The sequence below is a fragment of the Acaromyces ingoldii genome, assembly GCF_003144295.1.
Source record: "Acaromyces ingoldii strain MCA 4198 unplaced genomic scaffold FA10scaffold_4, whole genome shotgun sequence".
Classification (NCBI taxonomy): domain Eukaryota; kingdom Fungi; phylum Basidiomycota; class Exobasidiomycetes; order Exobasidiales; family Cryptobasidiaceae; genus Acaromyces; species Acaromyces ingoldii.
The window spans coordinates 267,953-283,372 of record NW_020290250.1 but is presented as its reverse complement, the minus strand read 5'-3'; the positions used below and the strand labels follow the sequence as shown (position 1 = coordinate 283,372).

The following is a 15,420-nucleotide window of genomic DNA, read 5'->3' as shown; positions in this document are numbered from 1 at the left end:
GTTTTCTGATTAGCAACTGTTGCGACGGGCGAGTTCAGGGACAAATTGCAGCCATGTGCCCCCTCATGTATTCTCCTAAGCCTGTCATTGAGGCTGACAGGTCACTAGCCCCTGCTTTGCTACCTATGGGAATTCCTGCGTCGTGAAAAGTGATGCATTCAACAATACGACGCTTGCCCGAAGACTCTATCCTCCGCCAAGCGGCTAACGATATCTTTCTCATCCTCCTCCTCGACCCTTACCTTATAGATCCGCATCCAGGCTTCTCATGCGACGGCCAACCAAGTTGTAGATCAGGATCCGCTTGCGCGCATTTGAGCTTATGTCGCCTCGGACCCACATCTGGAAGGAACAACTTTGCCGCTGCTCAGGCTGATCCGCTAACGAGTCCTTGGGAAAAGGAGTTGCAGCCAGAGCCGAAATCTTGCCTTGGCGTAGGCCTTTGTTCTTGGTGCTCTCCTTGGAATTAGTGCCTAAATGGGCCTTTCCCGCTGAGTCTGAACGTAGTCGGCTCAGAAGTATGTGTGATTAACGCCCGAGAAGCAGAAGATCAAGGCATCAAGGGCAAAAGAGCAGAGCGGAGAGCAAAAGTAAAGAAGCTTGGTGCCACAGATGGAAACTCTTTGAAAAGGCCGGCAGAAGCGAAACCATGACAGAGTAAAAGAACTAGAGGAATTTTTTCCCTCCTTCTTCGTGTGAAACACAGAGGTTCCATTAGGAGGCGCGCTAAAAAATTCCCTTTTACTCTTGTCCCCCATCTGGGGGCTGCAACGCGGTGTCAGAAAGGAAGCTAAGTTGGCGGGGACAAGCAGAAAACCCGACGAAAAAATCAATTTGTTTGTTCGAAGACCCGAGACGAACTCAAGGTGCATTCGCACCAGCCTGTCCTGCTCTTCAGGGCCAAGTGCATTCATTCATTACAGTAGTCACTTGCGATCAGTGGGGAAAGTAGTGGGTGGGAAAGGCAGAGTAGGTATCAGATCAGTGGCAAAGTGCGTCAAACAAAGCTGTGTTCATAGATGATGCAGAGGCGGCATCGGCTGCAGTTGGAATTGGGATGGACCGTAACTTGTTCATAAGGAGAAGGGATGATCCGTTTCAAGATCGTCCTCCATCGACCCTCCCACCCTACCACACACGTTTGGCAGACATGACGACTTGGTCGGAATCTACGACGCCCATGGCCAGCTGGTCGCGCGCAACGGCGCCACGTCAGACATATACACCGGGTGACCAAACACCAGTTGGAGTCTCTGAAGACGGCAGGACCACCGAGAAGAAGGGCGAAGATACCGACAGTGTAGACCAGGACGATTCATTGGCTGGCCAGACGCCCGCTCTCTCATCCAGTGTCTCTTTCCAGAAGGAGAAACAAAGAGAAGAGAACGAGAAATGCGAGCAAGCAACCGCGGTTCAAGCTACCATGCCAGGCACTGCCGTCGCCACACAGGCAGCCGCGGCAGCAGCAGCAGAGGGAACAGGATTTGCGGAGCAGGAGAAGCAACTGTCTGGACCAGAGAAGAAGGGAATACGGTTCTGGCTGATCATTGCCTCACTCATGGTGGTCGCTCTGCTTCCGGCCATCGACATGACAATCATCTCGACAGCCTTGCCGACAATCACACAGGATCTCCCTACCTCTTCGGTCTCGCCCATCTGGGTCACATCGGCGTTCCTCTTGACCACGACGACCTTTCAGCCTGTGATGGGCGCATTGGCGGATGTCTTTGGCCGCCGTGCGGCTCTCGTCGTCGCTGTTGTCCTTTTCCTAGCCGGTTCGGTCATCGCAGCTGTATGCCAGTCGATGCTTGTTCTGGTCATCGGCAGAGCCATCCAGGGAATTGGCGGAGGTGGCATCACGGCTCTTGGCGAGATTATTATCTCCGACATTACGACGCTCCTCGAAAGGGGCATGTACATGGGCTTCCTCTCGCTCATCTTCGCCCTTGCCAGCTTCATCGCACCTGTGCTGGGTGGCGCTTTCAGCCAGTCGAACTGGCGTTGGATCTTCTGGCTCAACTTGGTGAGCACCGCAGATCTCTCATGTTCGTTGTCATGCGGCTGACATTCATCTGCCTATAGCCCATCGCAGGAGTGGCTTTAATTCTCATCATCGTCACCATGTCCAAGCTCCAACGCCCCGCCGTGCATTGGAAGCAGCGAATGCATCGTATGGATTTGCCCGCCAATCTCCTGCTGCTTGCCAGCTGCATCGCCGTGCTCATTGGTGTCACCGACGGTGGTCTCACCCATCCGTGGTCGTCGTACAAAATCATCGTGCCTCTGGTTCTGGGTGTCGCCGGACTGGCGGCCTTCTTCGTCATCGAGTTCACCAAGAACCCACTGGCAAAGGACCCTGTACTTCCTCTCCGCCTTTTCAAGCACCCCACGGCCCTCGCATCGCTCCTTTTCACCTTCTTCCACGGCGTTGTCGTCTACGGCGAAGTCTACATTCTGCCGCTCTATTTCCAAGCCATCAAGGATGCCTCGCCCATCCATTCCGCCGTTGACGTGTTCCCTGCCACGGTCCCTGGCCCTGTGGCTGCCATTGTGGCAGGCATCATCATGTCAATGACGGGCAAGTACCGATTCCAAATCATCTTTTCCTGGCTCGTCACCACCTTGGGCTGCGGTCTCTTGATCCTCTTGGATGTCGACACGCCCAAGTGGAAGTGGGTCATCTTCCAGCTGCTTCCCGGCTTTGGCATCGGTTCTCTCTTCAGCCTGACGCTACCGCCAATCCAAGCGACAAACAGCCCAAAGGATCTGGCCTACGTCACGGCTGCCTACGCCTTCATGCGCAGCTTTGGCTCCGTCTGGGGCATCGCAATGGGTACCGACATCTTCGTTGGCCGATCCAACATCCTCCTCGAGCGCATCGATGAGGCTGCCGGTGGCGTGCTTACGAGCAAATTCGGCCTGACGGGGAAAACTGCGCTCGGTCTCGCCCCAGAGATTCACAAGATTCTCCCGCCCGAGCTTCTGGGCCCTGTTCGAGGGGCGTACATGTCGGCACTGCGGAGCGCTTTCATCGCCTTTGTCCCCCTGGCAGGCGCCGGCTTGCTTCTGAGCCTCGTCATCAAGGATATCCCGCTACCGAATTACAATCTCAGCGACCACGGCCTCATGCGCACTGAATCAGCCCGTTCGTCCCGAACCGCCGTGGACGCAAACGAGCGAGCATGAGCTCGTTCTGAGCTATCAACACTCTTTTGCCTCGTTCTTTCCTTGTTCATAGTAGTACACTGTCATTGCTCTCACTCTCGCTCTCTTGCATCGTCCAAATACTGTAACATCTCAACACGGCCATCCTGCCACTCTTCTCAGGAATTAATGACCCCACTTGGGGTCTCTCTTTCTCTCCATATCGCGGATAAAGTGCACTCGCACCTCTGCTATCAAAGTCTCGTGCGCGTCAATTTTCCCGCGTTGCTCTCTATTTCACTTGCCATCTTCGGCATCCACCTTCGGCACACCGTGGGCGCTCCGCGGGGCAGATCGGGTCTTTCGGACAGAGCCAAGCCCACAAGACGAGGATGAGGGTCCATTCCTGCAGTGGCTGTGACGATTCCACGTGTGGCTGCCAAAGAATCTCTGCTCTGGTGCCTCAGGGGCGAACCATGTGGAAGAGGAACAGGTGACGTGACGGTGCAGTAGTAGTAGTACCCTTGAAATGGATGAGGAAAAAAAATAAAGATTTTGGCGCTTGGCCGTCTACCTCTGTTCCTTAGCCCAGCCACTGCTATTGCTTGCGGGGCTGATGGCCTGATCTCTCTCGGAGCGAGCTTACGTTAAATACTGAGCTGTATATTAGCTGCCGACAATCTCCGTCTCGCACCCTCTTCCCGTCTAACGTACCCCATCCAGCCTTTCGCACAGACTTACCCACCCTCAACCATGAACAGCAACGGACACGACGACATGGAGGCGCAAGATAACGGTTACCCGCCCGCCTTTGACAGCAAGCGACCCGAGGGTAGTCAGAGCTCAAAGGTGCCCACCATGGTGGCGCCTGCCAAGATTCCCCAGACCAACCAGGAGGGCATCATCACGGTGCAGCCACTGAGGAGGAGCGACATGCAGCCTTCCTACGCCCAGGACCTGGGTCTGACCGAAGTCAAGGTGGGTGGAGGGGTAATGTAACCAGGATGGTAAAAGTCTGCTCACGCAACGAGACCTTTTATTCCCGCAGCACGGCTTCTACGGCTCGCTCATCAACTGCCTCGGTGACACTGCCGGTGCCCTTGGCCAGTTCCCATGCTGCCCCTGCCCCAACCCATTCAAGCAGGTCAGGCAAGGAAGCGTCGGACTCGTGAGCCGGGTGAGTTTTTCAGAGTGGCTTCCACTTTTTCGCCTGCTTCTCCCCGTACTGACAGCTGTGAAAACCACAGTTCGGCCAGTTCTACAAGAGCGTCGACCCCGGCCTGGTCAAGATTAACCCATGCAGCGAGTCGCTGCGCATCGTCGATGTCAAGATCCAGCTCATCACCGTGCCGCAGCAGCGCGTCACGACGCGAGACAATGTCAGCATCGAGCTTGACAGCGTCATTTACTGGCACGTCTCGAACCCATACCGGGCTGCGTACGGCATCCAGGACATCCACCGCTCCCTCGTCGAGCGCGCTCAGACGACGCTGAGGGACGTCGTGGGCAGCCGCACCATCCAGTCGGTCATTTCCGACCGCACCGAAGTGGCGCACCAGGTCGAAGAGATACTCGAGACTGTCGCTAGCAAGGTGCGTTGCCCTCTTGCTCATCCTCAGAAACATAAACCTTGCTGACAGTGTGATATAGTGGGGTGTCGTCGTTGAGAGCATACTCATCAAGGACATCATGTTCTCGCGCGAGCTCCAGGAGTCGCTCTCGTCGGCCGCGACGCAGCGCCGAATCGGAGAGAGCAAGGTCATTGCCGCAAAGGCCGAGGTCGACGCCGCCAAGCTCATGCGCCAGGCTGCCGACATTCTCTCGGTGAGTTCTCTATTTCTCCTCCTCCTGTTGCCAATCCTCGAGGCTCATCGCGCGTGATCTGTACAGAGCCCCGCTGCGATGCAGATCCGCCAGCTCGAGTCGCTCCAGGCAATGGCAAAGTCGGCGGGAAGCAAGGTCATCTTCGTGCCCATGAACCTCAACGACGTCAAGAGCTCCGTCCTCGCCGATGGCACAGGCGTCTTCCACCCCGACCCTCATGGTGTGGGCCCTTCGGTGCCGAACCCAGTCTACCAGGAGGACCCGACCAAGGACGTGGCGCGCCTGTCGCAGCTGGCTAACATGTAGTTGCAGACTCTCGCTCTCTGATTTCCGTGCGTGTCTCTATACTGTACATAGTGCTGATGATGGCTTGCTTCGCTGTTTGATACCTCATTCACTGTGTCGAAATGATTCCCAATTCCCATTGCTCGGCGCCTGATGTCTACTACTGCAAGAGCAACAGAGAAAAGGGAAAAATAAATTACGGTCGTAAGCCGGAAATTCCGAGCGGCCGACGGCCCTCTTTTTTTTATTACCGTGCGCTAAACAGATCATTCTCAGCACGCCACAAGGGAATGTCGAGCAAAATTTCCGGGTGATCCATTCGGAGCTTTGAGTTGTCGATTTGACGGTACGGATGACGAAGTAGCTCAAGATGTGGCCGTCGTCTTACGGCAATACAGGTCGTGGTGACGGACGTGACGACGGCGATAAGCTTAGGAGCATCGAGGGATAGGGTACATAAAGGGTGGACGTCCGACAAGATTCTGAGGCTCCCCTCATTCACAACAGCAAGAATATTCGACATCACAATGGTCTCTTTCACGCCCACCGACCGAGTCCTCGTCACGGGTGCCAATGGTCAGTAGCCTATTTGCCTACCAGAGTTTTCCTTTCTGTTGGTGACATGGATCTGATAGTTTTCGTACGACCTCAAAGGCTACCTCGGCTCGACGATTGTCAAGCAGCTGCTGAGCCGCGGCGTCCATACGCGAGCTTCGGTGCGCTCTTCAGCTTCCGCTGAAGGGCTCAAAGCCGCTTTCCCCGACCATCCCTTGCTGGAAATCGTCTTTGTGCCAAGCCTGACAGAGGAAGGCGCCTTTGTTTCTGCGCTCAAAGGTACGCCTCACCTCTCACTCACATCAATCCCTAGCTATATGCTCACAAAAGACCTCTACCTTGCGCAGACGTGACATACGCCATTCACACGGCCTCGCCACTGACCGATCACTACACTGGCAATGCGGACCGGGATCTCTTTCAGCCAGCACTCAAGGGCACGACGACGATTCTGAAGGACGGTCTTTCGAGTCCCACGCTCAAGAAGGTCGTCGTCACAAGCAGCATCGCAGCGCTGCGCAACGAGGGCGAGCGAGTCTGGACAGAAGAGACGTGGAACCCTGTGACGCGCGAAGTGGCCCTGGAGCTCGAGCGCAATGCGAGCGGCGACCCCGCCACACCGTTGCGGATCTATGGTGCTTCCAAGACATTTGCCGAAAAGGCCGCGTGGGATTGGTACGGGGCTGCCAAGCCGTCGTTTGCGCTCACGACGGTGCTTCCAAACTTTCTCGTGGGCGAGGCTGCGCTCCGCGAGGACAGCATCAAGAGTCCCACCGCCCAGCTGCTCTGGGATGCCCTAGTCAGCAAGGGAAGAGCACCGTCGATGAGCGGCCGCTCTGGCTATGTCGACGTCCGTGACGTGGCCAAAATTCACATTGATGCGCTGCTCGAGCAGACCACCGATTCCAAGCGGCTCTTGGCCGTCGGCGACGCGGCGACCAACTTCGAGGTGAAAAAGGTCGCACACAACCTCAGGCCAAATCTGTTTGGCAGCGTCGAGGGAGAAGATCCCGAGGCGCAAGAGAAGAAGAGTTGGCCGCAGGTGGAGAAGAATCAATTTGCCAAGGACCGCATCAGGCCGTTCGAGGAGATCTTGGCCGAATTCATCGACTATGTAACGGAGAACAAGCTGGCGGCTCTTTAGACGCTGCAACATTCCTCTATAGCTTTCGCTCTATTTTTGCTAGGATCTGATTCAATGCTCATACTCTGCTCTGAAGAGAGGATTAAAGCCACATTTGGACAACTACCTCGAAAGGTGGCTTTTTTCGACGAGCAGAGGTAACAACTTCCCCTCCCGCGCTCGGGTCTCTGTCGCCGAAACGAGAAGAGTGCTGACAGACGCCAAGTCGCGTCGAGCTTGAAAACGGCTCTTTTCCAGCCGAGAGCCGAAGGCTAAAATTGGATTTTCAGCTTCCCCACGATCTGCCTGTCTGTCTGTCGTCGTCTCCCTCTCTCTTCTCAATCTCGCATCAGTCGACAAGCAAAAGATGGCCACCAAGGAAGAGTACCAGAAGACGCTGGAGCGCATCAAGGTCATTCAGGGGCACCTGGAGAAGGCGACTCGGGGCGGTCGGCTGGCCGGCAAGGTGTGCATCGTGACGGGCGCGGGCAGTCTCAATGGCATTGGGTGAGTCTCTCTTCTCTCTTCTCTCTTGTATCTGTCGAAGCTTTGACTAGACTGACACGCCCTTCTGGCTCTCGGCACCCGCAGACGAGCATCGGCAGTGCAATTTGCGCACGAGGGAGCCAAGCACCTGTACCTGCTCGACTTCAACGGCGACAACTTCCCTGCCCTCGTCGAGCTGCTCAAGAAGCGCTACCCAGACGTGGGCGTGACGACAAAGGAGTGTGATGCAGCCGACGAGGAGGCCATCAAGGGTGTCATCGAGCAGAGCCTCAAGGAGCACGGCAGACTCGACGTCTTTTTCGCAAACGCCGCCATCGCCACGGGCGCGCCGCTCACGAGCACCGACCGCGAGGACCTCGAAGAGACGCTGAGGGTCAATGTGCAGAGGTGGGTATGATGCGAATGAATGGCGCTGAAGGCTGCTGAACGAGCGCATTCACATCCATCGAAAACAGCTGCTTCCTGGCACTCAAACATGGGTCCGAGGCGATGAAGGTGACGTCCAAGGACAAGCCACGATCGGGCGGCAGCATCGTCATGACAGCCTCGGTCGCCGGCCTGCGCAGCGGCGCTGGCTCCGTCGACTACAGCGCAAGCAAGGCGGCCGTCATCTCGCTGGCCGCCACGGGCGCATGGCAGCTGGCCAAGACGGACATCCGCGTCAATGCCATCTGCCCGGGCCTCATCGAGACGGGCATGACGCAGATCACGTTTGAGCAGGCCCGCTCGAGGGGCTCCGAGGGCAAGATTGGCCAGCTCAACCCCACGGGCCGGTACGGTGTCAGCCAGGAGATTGCCCACGCCGTCACCTTCCTCGCGTCCGACGAGGCCACATACGTCAATGGCATTGCCATGCCCGTCGACGGCGGTCTCGCGGCCAGCCACCCCGTCGTGCCTGGCAGGTTCCACTAGCAATGTCACCTTCATTCTCGTCCACTTTCTGTCCCTTTGATTGTGTTAGAACTTGATGTTGATTTCCAGCCCCATCTTGTCTGATCTTCGCCTTCTGTCCACCAATTTCTGTTTGATTCTCATCTTCGACGCGTCTTTCTTTTTCTCGTCTCTACTATTCCCATCACCGCCGACTCGACGACTTGACCAGACGAATATCCTCGAGCAACCCGGAAGGAGCGATAAGAGCAAAATCAAGCAGTGCACTGAGCCAGGGAGCATCCAGATAGACACAGCACGAAGCAGCCATGGCGCCGCTTGCTGGCTCGCTCGAGGAGGCGCGCGAGCGGTACGAGTCGACCAAAAAGGCGCTGCGAGCCGGCATCACAAAGAAGCGCAACATCGACCGCACCCTGACGGACCTCGAGTCGCAAATCTTTCTCTTTGAGGGCTCCTACCTCGCCTCGACGTCTGCCTCGGGCGGCAACATTGTCAAGGGCTTTGACTCGTACCTCAAGGCGACGGGCGCTGGCTCGTCATCGGCCGCGGCCGCGGCGGCGCTCAGCGCCGATGGTGCCGATGTCGCGATTGAGGACCGGACGTTCAGCCTGAGCAGCGCCACGTACCAGCGCAGCCTGGAGCTCAAGGCCAACGAAGCCGCGTCTGGCGGACACGGGAACGACCGCGAGGATAGCCCGGCGGTGGCGCAGGGCAGCCAGGGCCAGAGCCAGAGCCAAGGCGGAGGAGGGGCAGACGACAAGAAGGACGGCTTGTCAAAGAAGGAGCGCAAGGAAAAGAAGCGCAAGGAGAGAGAGGCTCAGGCACTCGCGCTACAGTCGCAGTCGCAACAGGGCCAGTCACAGTCGCACAGCCAGGGAGGAGCGCCGCCGAGCAAGAAGAAGAAGCGCGACGAGGGCGATTAGAGGGAAAGCATCAGTCATTCCAAGCTCGTGTCTTGTATGGTATATCTTGTACAACTAGTAGTGATTCTCCCCCCGTTCAAAGCATCCCATCTTTTACATTGAAGTGCATGTCTACAGAGTGTGGAGAAAGAGAGGGCCAAGAAGGAATCACTTTGGTGTGGGCGTGCCGGACCAGCGGACGTAGGCGGCCTTGAGGTCATCGCGCCAGACGGCGGCGACGAGGCAGAGGCCAAGGAAAAGAGCGTCGACGATGAGGAGCGTCGAGGGCTTGTAGGCGGCAAGCTTGCTTGTCAGCGTCGCCTGGCCCGCCGAGTCGCCGCCTATCTTGAACCCGGGAATCGAAGGGTGGCCGGCGGGGGGCGTGCCCGTGAAGCCGAGAGGGCACTTTGCTTCCGACATGAATCCTATACCGAGCGAGCGATGGTCAGCAAAGAAGAAAACTCACTCTGGGCCTGACGGATCTCACCTGCGTTCGACGGTATCTGCTCCCTATCGCTGTGGGTGCGAGCAGCAGCAACCAGGATGGCGCCACCTGCGTCTAAAAACGGCCAAGTGAAGCCACGTGAGTTTGCACCAGAATTTGCATCAAATCGGGCGAGTGGAGGAAAGGCTTCCTCTGCAGATCTGCGGTTTTTTGAGGGGAAAGATCTTGTTCTTCTCGGCAAGAAGACCATCATAAACATCGAAGAGATGACGCAGGCCGGCCCCTTCTTTGTCGGCGTGGACGTGTGAGTCTTTCTCGATGGTGTGCGAATAGGTCAGGCGCATGCTGACCGTGTGACCTTCCTCGCAGTGGCACAGGGAGTGCGCGAGCGGCGCTGGTCGACGAGACGGGCAGCATCCTCTCCGAGTCGACGCACGCCACGACGACGTTCCGCAGCGACGCCGACGCCCGCATCTTTGAGCAGTCGACGGACCAGATCTGGTCGTGCATCTCGTCTGCTGTCCGCGAGGTGACAAAAAATGTCGATGCGAGCCAAGTGAACGGCATCGGCTTTGATGCGACATGCTCCCTGGCTGTGACGGACCAAGAGGGACGGCCCATCGAGGTGACGCCCGATGGCGGCTTTGGCGTGGGCAAGGAGAGGAATGTGATCCTGTGGGCGGACCACCGTGCTGAGCAGGAGGCCAAGGAGATCAATCAGACGGGCAGCATGGTGCTCAACTACGTAGGCAAGACAATGTCGGTGAGTCCGCTCCTCTCTCCTTTCGCATTGCACTTTCCCGTCTCATCGCTGAAGAAATCTTGCAGCTCGAGATGGAGATCCCAAAGGTGCTCTGGCTCAAGCGCCACATGCCTGCCTCAACATTTGCCTCGTGCATGTTCTTCGACCTGCCCGACTACCTCACCTTCCGCGCGACGGGCAACAAGGCGCGGTCCAACTGCAGCCTCGTCTGCAAGTGCTCCTACGTGCCGCCGGGCGTCGATGGCTCCGAGCTCGGGTGGCAGCCCGACTTTTTCAAGAAGATTGGGCTCGAGGACATGGTCGCAAACGACTTTGAGCAGCTCGGTGGCATCCCCGGTCGCAACGGCATCGTCCTGACGGCGGGCCAGCCCGTGGGCACGGGCCTCTCTGCTCAGGCGGCAAAGGACCTGGGACTTGCCCAAGGCACGCCCGTGGGATCTGGCCTCATCGATGCTTACGCCGGCTGGGTCGGCACCGTCGCTGCACCATCGACCAACGGACCGGCATCCAAGGAGACCGACCTACTGGCCTCGCAGCACAGGCTCGCCGCCATCGCCGGGACGAGCACGTGCCACTGCGTGCAGAGCCCCGAGGGCATCCTCGTCGATGGCGTCTGGGGCCCCTACAAGCATGCCGTCTTTCCCGGCCTCTGGATGAACGAGGGTGGCCAGAGCTCGACGGGCCAGCTCATCGATTTCATCATCGACACTCACCCGGCCTCTGCCAAACTCACTGCCCTGGCAAAGGAGCGAGACCAGTCCGTCTTTGTCGTCCTCGAGTCCATCCTCCGCGAGGAAGCGACTCGGATGGGCGCACCCACGCTCTCCCACCTCACCAAGCACCTCACCATCTACCCGGATCTGCACGGCAACCGAAGCCCGTTGGCCGACAGCACGATGCGAGGCCTCTTCTCTGGTCTCAAGCTCGACCGCGGCCTCGTGGACCTGGCGACGAGATACTATGCGACGCTAGAGGCCATTGCGCTGCAGACGCGCCAGATCGTCGAGGCAATGAACCAAAAGGGCCACAAGATCGAGGCTCTGTACATGTCGGGCGGCCACGTCAAGAACCGGACATTCATGCAGCTCATGGCCGACACGCTCAAGATGCCCGTGCAGCTGCCCTTTAGCCACTCGGCGTCCGTCGTCGCCGGCAGCGCCATCCTGGCCCGGTACGCCCACGACGTGCAGCAGACGCTTGCGGGCTCGACGCTGGCGACGCAGCGTGCCGCCGAGGAGGCCAGCTACGCCCACCGGGACCATCTCTGGGAGCTCATGGTGAAAATGACAAAGCCGGGCACCTTTGTCTTTCCCGAGCAAAAGGATAACATCGACCGGCTGCTCGATGCAAAGTACAAGGTCTTTTTGGAGGCCATTGACACTCAGAGACGATGGCGCGCCATCGTCGACGAGGCCGTGTGAGGTGCAAGGAAGAGCACATCCATTGTTACATATAGATCAGATCTCAAAAGAATGGGGGAAACGCAATAGAAGTAGTAGTAGTAGCATTTGCAGATGGGAATGATAGAGCGTGGTGTGAGTCACGCATCGCATCTGTACAGTACAGTAAGTACAGTACAGTACGTACATGCTGCTTGAATGCGCAGCAAAGCTTTCATGCAGGACCTGAGCTTTCTTCCGAATTTTTGATAGCGCGCCTCAGCACCTCCCCCGCGCTTGCTTCTCCCTGTACAACGACAATGACAAGGACGATTGCTGCGACACCGCGCTTCAGCCTCGTGCTCCCGAGCGAGGGGCTAGCGGAGAAGTTGACGAGCGTCATCAATGTAGCCTACGCCAGGACGGAAGACGACTTTTGGAAGACAAACGCGGTGCGGACGAGCGTGCCAGAGGTCACGCAGCTCGTTGCCGCCCAGCGCTTCTACAAGCTCACGGCGCCCGACGACGGCGATGCGCTCGTGGGCTGCATTACGCTGACCAGAGTCAGCCCGGGAAAGGTCGAGTTTGGCATGCTGGCCATCGCCCAAGCGGCCCTCGGGCGCGGGTATGGGAATCTCATCATGCGAGAAGCCGAGCGCGAGGCACGCGACAAGTGGCAGGCCAGCGAGGCACAGCTCTCCCTCCTCATTCCCGTCGACCGGGCGCGGAAGCACACGTTCAAGGCGACGCTCAAGAGCTGGTACGAGCGCATGGGTTATGTCAATCGCAAGACACTGACGCTGGAGGAGACTGTCCCCCACCTGTGTGCCATCGTTGCGATGGAGATGGAGATGCTCATCTTTGACAAGGCGCTAGTCCCTCCTCAGCAGGGCTCAGACTAGAAGAAGTAGATAGATATAGTTGTAGTTGTAGTTGTAGTAGTAGACAAGTTGGACCGTTTCTTCATCCCCTCGCTACGTGGCTCGGCATGTTGGTGGCCATGACGGTGATGTTGAGCACATTGGCCTCGAGCGGCATCTCGGCCACGTGCACCACCTGCCGCGCAGCGTGCTCGACGTCCATCCGTGGCTCTGCCCTGACGCTGCCGTCGGCCTGCATCGCACCGGCGCCCATGCCCTCGGTCATGGCCGAGACTGCGTTGCCAATGTCGAGCTGTGTGACGGCGATGTCTTGTTCCACAACGCCGGTCAGCCTCCTTCCCCCTTTTGGCTTCCTGTCAGATGCGATTTGCTACTCACTGTACTTTCGTCCGTCCAGCGCCAGGGACTTTGTGAGACCGCTAATTGCGTGCTTGGTTGCCGTATCTGTTCGGGTTCCTGCAGGTCAGAACACTGTCAAGAGAAAGAAGAAGTGTTACGATTGTACTCACAGGCGCTCGAATTGGGCCTGGGTGCATGTGCACTGATGCTGCCGTTCAGCACGATCCTCCCACCCATCGCATGGGTGCCGTCCATATGGCGGAAGGCCTCGCGCGCACAGAGCCATGCGCCGGTGAGATTGACATTGACGACGCTGGTCCAGTCGGCGAGGCTGAGCTGCTGCAGAGGCACATTGGGCCCACTCATGCCCGCATTGATAAAGATGAGGTCGACGGCGCCCGAGCACCGCTGCCGCGCGACGTCGAACATGGCTTCCACGTCCTTTTCGACCGTCATGTCGCCCTGGAATGTCTCAATCTTGTTCTTTGCGGTCCCAGTAGCTGTGCTTGCGAGCTGGGCTGTGATGTACCGCTGCGCCTCGGCGAGCTTGTCGCCGTTGCGAGCAGAGATGACGACGTTCCAGCCTGCACGGGCCAGGCACAGCGCTGTCGCCCGGCCGATGCCCTGGGAGCCGCCGGTGACGATGGCGGTCTTGTTCTCGCTGGGGGGATACTGCCGAGGCGGCTGGGTCATGCTTGCCATCTTTCGTGCGCGATCTCGCTTAGGGGCGAAGTGGGCGCGGTGGGAAGGGAAAGCGGTCAGGAGTAGGAGAGGGGCGGACCCAGCGCGTTGGGTTTTTGGTAAGAGAAGAACCAATCTTCCTTTTCAGAGAGCGCACGGACCGGTGGAGCAAGATGTCGACGTGGGGGGAACCAAAAAATAAAGTCGATGCAAGAAGAGAGAAGAGAGAGAGCAAGCCTCAATTTCTTCTTTTTCGTGAGCCAGCTCGTTGCAAGATAGCGACAAGCATGCAAGAAGACACCGTGCCTAAATTTGTCAGCTTCGATCCCGCCTTCGACGAGGCCATTGGTGAGCTTTCTAGTATCCTTGCATGACTTCAAGGTGACTGACGAGTCTGGAATAACAAGGCCCATCTGCCTCGGTCCGTCTCCTGCACCGGGATCCCCAGGGCCGTCCGCTGTTTCATGAGGCAGGCGTCCATCTCGCCACAGACCACTGCGTCTATCTTACCTCGAACCGCATGCCCAGCAAGTCGTATTCGCAGAAGATCAATGTAGTCCGTATCGACCTCAACACATTGGATGCCAAGGGCATCGAGTCGGCCTTGACAGTCGTCGACGAAGCTGATATGCCGCGGAGTCTTGCTATGCCCAACGGGGGCACTCCCTACTTTGACGGCAAGGTGCTCTTCTGCGAGCAGGGTAGACACGGCGAGAGTGCCGAGGGCAATGGCAGCGTCGAGTCCGCCCTCGTCTCGCTCTCCCACAAAGATATGCGAACAAATGTGGAGCTCGACAGCTTCCAAGGAAAGCCCTTTTCGAGCCTCAATGACGTCGTCGTTCACGAGCAGAGCGGTGCTGTGTTCTTCACAGATCCAGACTATGGCGTCGAGCAGAACTTCAAAAAGGATGATAAAGAGTATGCGCCCAATGGCCTCTACGTCTGGCAGCCTCTTACAGGCAAAGTCGAGCTGCTTGACGATCGCTACTGCAAGCGTGAGTCTGCCTTCTTTTTACACTCTTTTCATCGGAGCTCAAGGCTGCCTCTGTTCTCTGCTCTACTGTTCGATTGCAAAACCAGCCAACGGGGTGACTTTCGTGCCTGACAAGACGCAGCCTGGCAAGGGGACGCTCATCACTACCGAGACGTCGCAGTTCCGCTTCCAGAGAGACGCCAGCGCTGCGATGGGCAGCCGCTTTTACGAGGACCGTGAGAAAGGGGGAGCTTGTTTATTTGCCTATCCAATTGAGCCCAGCAGCGAGGGCCGGGGAGGACTTCCACAAGTGGGGGAGCGACGCCTCTTTGCCAAGTCTCGGTCCGGCATCCCCGACGGCGTGCACCCGGACGACCTTGGCAATGTGTGAGTCGCCGGGTCCCTTTACTGACTACGACCGCACTGACGTCAAAGCCGCAGCTGGGCGGGTCACGGCGACGGTGTACACGTTTATGGGTCCGACGGTCGCCTGATTGGAAAGGTGCTCCTGGAAAAAGGCGTAGCAAATCTCTGTTGGGCCGGACCGGGCCCTGAAAAGGGCACATTCCGACTCCTGCTCTTTGCTGAAGAGGAGCTGTACGAGGCCACTGTTGCCGTCAATGGCCGCGATTGAGTAATAAGATGATACTTCCTCCTCGCTACCCCCACGCTTGTTGTATTTCTCTGCTTGATTGTCGTGCTTATTGCACAGGGGCCGCGCCGCCTCA

At 57.8% G+C, this 15,420-nt stretch overlaps 11 protein-coding genes across 11 annotated transcripts; 9 read left to right on the top strand and 2 right to left on the bottom strand.

Moving 5' to 3' along the window:
* The first annotated feature begins 65 nt into the window (after positions 1 to 65).
* FA10DRAFT_133505 (hypothetical protein) lies at positions 66 to 670 on the top strand. The gene has a single exon (XM_025517993.1). The coding sequence runs from the start codon at positions 153 to 155 to the stop codon at positions 468 to 470; it is 318 nt and encodes a 105-aa protein (XP_025376165.1). The 5' UTR covers positions 66 to 152; the 3' UTR covers positions 471 to 670.
* A 753-nt stretch (positions 671 to 1,423) lies between these two features.
* FA10DRAFT_286866 (MFS general substrate transporter) lies at positions 1,424 to 3,186 on the top strand (the record flags this gene model as incomplete). The annotated part of the gene is made up of 2 exons (XM_025524106.1): positions 1,424 to 2,023; positions 2,083 to 3,186. 2 exons carry the CDS (start codon positions 1,424 to 1,426, stop codon positions 3,184 to 3,186), a joined length of 1,704 nt encoding a protein of 567 aa, XP_025376164.1.
* A 523-nt stretch (positions 3,187 to 3,709) lies between these two features.
* Positions 3,710 to 5,316, top strand: FA10DRAFT_133412 (hypothetical protein). The gene is made up of 5 exons (XM_025517992.1): positions 3,710 to 4,122; positions 4,193 to 4,321; positions 4,392 to 4,736; positions 4,795 to 4,968; positions 5,035 to 5,316. Exons 1-5 carry the CDS (start codon positions 3,898 to 3,900, stop codon positions 5,272 to 5,274), a joined length of 1,113 nt encoding a protein of 370 aa, XP_025376163.1. The 5' UTR covers positions 3,710 to 3,897; the 3' UTR covers positions 5,275 to 5,316.
* A 464-nt stretch (positions 5,317 to 5,780) lies between these two features.
* On the top strand, positions 5,781 to 6,952 carry FA10DRAFT_260882 (NAD(P)-binding protein; the record flags this gene model as incomplete). Its single annotated transcript, XM_025520051.1, has 3 exons — positions 5,781 to 5,829; positions 5,908 to 6,087; positions 6,156 to 6,952. 3 exons carry the CDS (start codon positions 5,781 to 5,783, stop codon positions 6,950 to 6,952), a joined length of 1,026 nt encoding a protein of 341 aa, XP_025376162.1.
* A 305-nt stretch (positions 6,953 to 7,257) lies between these two features.
* FA10DRAFT_267574 (NAD(P)-binding protein) lies at positions 7,258 to 8,424 on the top strand. The gene is made up of 3 exons (XM_025521965.1): positions 7,258 to 7,438; positions 7,523 to 7,825; positions 7,894 to 8,424. Exons 1-3 carry the CDS (start codon positions 7,299 to 7,301, stop codon positions 8,348 to 8,350), a joined length of 900 nt encoding a protein of 299 aa, XP_025376161.1. The 5' UTR covers positions 7,258 to 7,298; the 3' UTR covers positions 8,351 to 8,424.
* Positions 8,425 to 8,637: 213 nt separating this feature from the next.
* Positions 8,638 to 9,252, top strand: FA10DRAFT_302354 (NuA4-domain-containing protein; the record flags this gene model as incomplete). The annotated part of the gene is made up of 1 exon (XM_025525104.1): positions 8,638 to 9,252. The coding sequence occupies one exon, from the start codon at positions 8,638 to 8,640 to the stop codon at positions 9,250 to 9,252; it is 615 nt and encodes a 204-aa protein (XP_025376160.1).
* A 4-nt stretch (positions 9,253 to 9,256) lies between these two features.
* On the bottom strand, positions 9,257 to 9,751 carry FA10DRAFT_267573 (hypothetical protein). The gene is made up of 2 exons (XM_025521964.1): positions 9,719 to 9,751; positions 9,257 to 9,656 (listed from the first exon to the last, which is right to left on the bottom strand). Exon 2 carries the CDS (start codon positions 9,649 to 9,651, stop codon positions 9,400 to 9,402), a length of 252 nt encoding a protein of 83 aa, XP_025376159.1. The 5' UTR covers positions 9,652 to 9,656; positions 9,719 to 9,751; the 3' UTR covers positions 9,257 to 9,399.
* Positions 9,752 to 9,886: 135 nt separating this feature from the next.
* On the top strand, positions 9,887 to 11,970 carry FA10DRAFT_242285 (Pentulose kinase). The gene is made up of 3 exons (XM_025519276.1): positions 9,887 to 9,980; positions 10,046 to 10,439; positions 10,505 to 11,970. Exons 1-3 carry the CDS (start codon positions 9,943 to 9,945, stop codon positions 11,858 to 11,860), a joined length of 1,788 nt encoding a protein of 595 aa, XP_025376158.1. The 5' UTR covers positions 9,887 to 9,942; the 3' UTR covers positions 11,861 to 11,970.
* An 86-nt stretch (positions 11,971 to 12,056) lies between these two features.
* FA10DRAFT_267571 (hypothetical protein) lies at positions 12,057 to 12,979 on the top strand. Its single transcript, XM_025521963.1, has one exon. The coding sequence runs from the start codon at positions 12,139 to 12,141 to the stop codon at positions 12,718 to 12,720; it is 582 nt and encodes a 193-aa protein (XP_025376157.1). The 5' UTR covers positions 12,057 to 12,138; the 3' UTR covers positions 12,721 to 12,979.
* Positions 12,740 to 13,923, bottom strand: FA10DRAFT_267570 (putative dehydrogenase). The gene is made up of 3 exons (XM_025521962.1): positions 13,209 to 13,923; positions 13,078 to 13,143; positions 12,740 to 13,008 (listed from the first exon to the last, which is right to left on the bottom strand). The coding sequence occupies exons 1-3, from the start codon at positions 13,729 to 13,731 to the stop codon at positions 12,782 to 12,784; spliced, it is 816 nt and encodes a 271-aa protein (XP_025376156.1). The 5' UTR covers positions 13,732 to 13,923; the 3' UTR covers positions 12,740 to 12,781.
* A 37-nt stretch (positions 13,924 to 13,960) lies between these two features.
* Positions 13,961 to 15,347, top strand: FA10DRAFT_252967 (calcium-dependent phosphotriesterase). The gene is made up of 4 exons (XM_025519671.1): positions 13,961 to 14,067; positions 14,127 to 14,714; positions 14,800 to 15,079; positions 15,134 to 15,347. The coding sequence occupies exons 1-4, from the start codon at positions 14,007 to 14,009 to the stop codon at positions 15,324 to 15,326; spliced, it is 1,122 nt and encodes a 373-aa protein (XP_025376155.1). The 5' UTR covers positions 13,961 to 14,006; the 3' UTR covers positions 15,327 to 15,347.
* Positions 15,348 to 15,420: the final 73 nt, after the last annotated feature.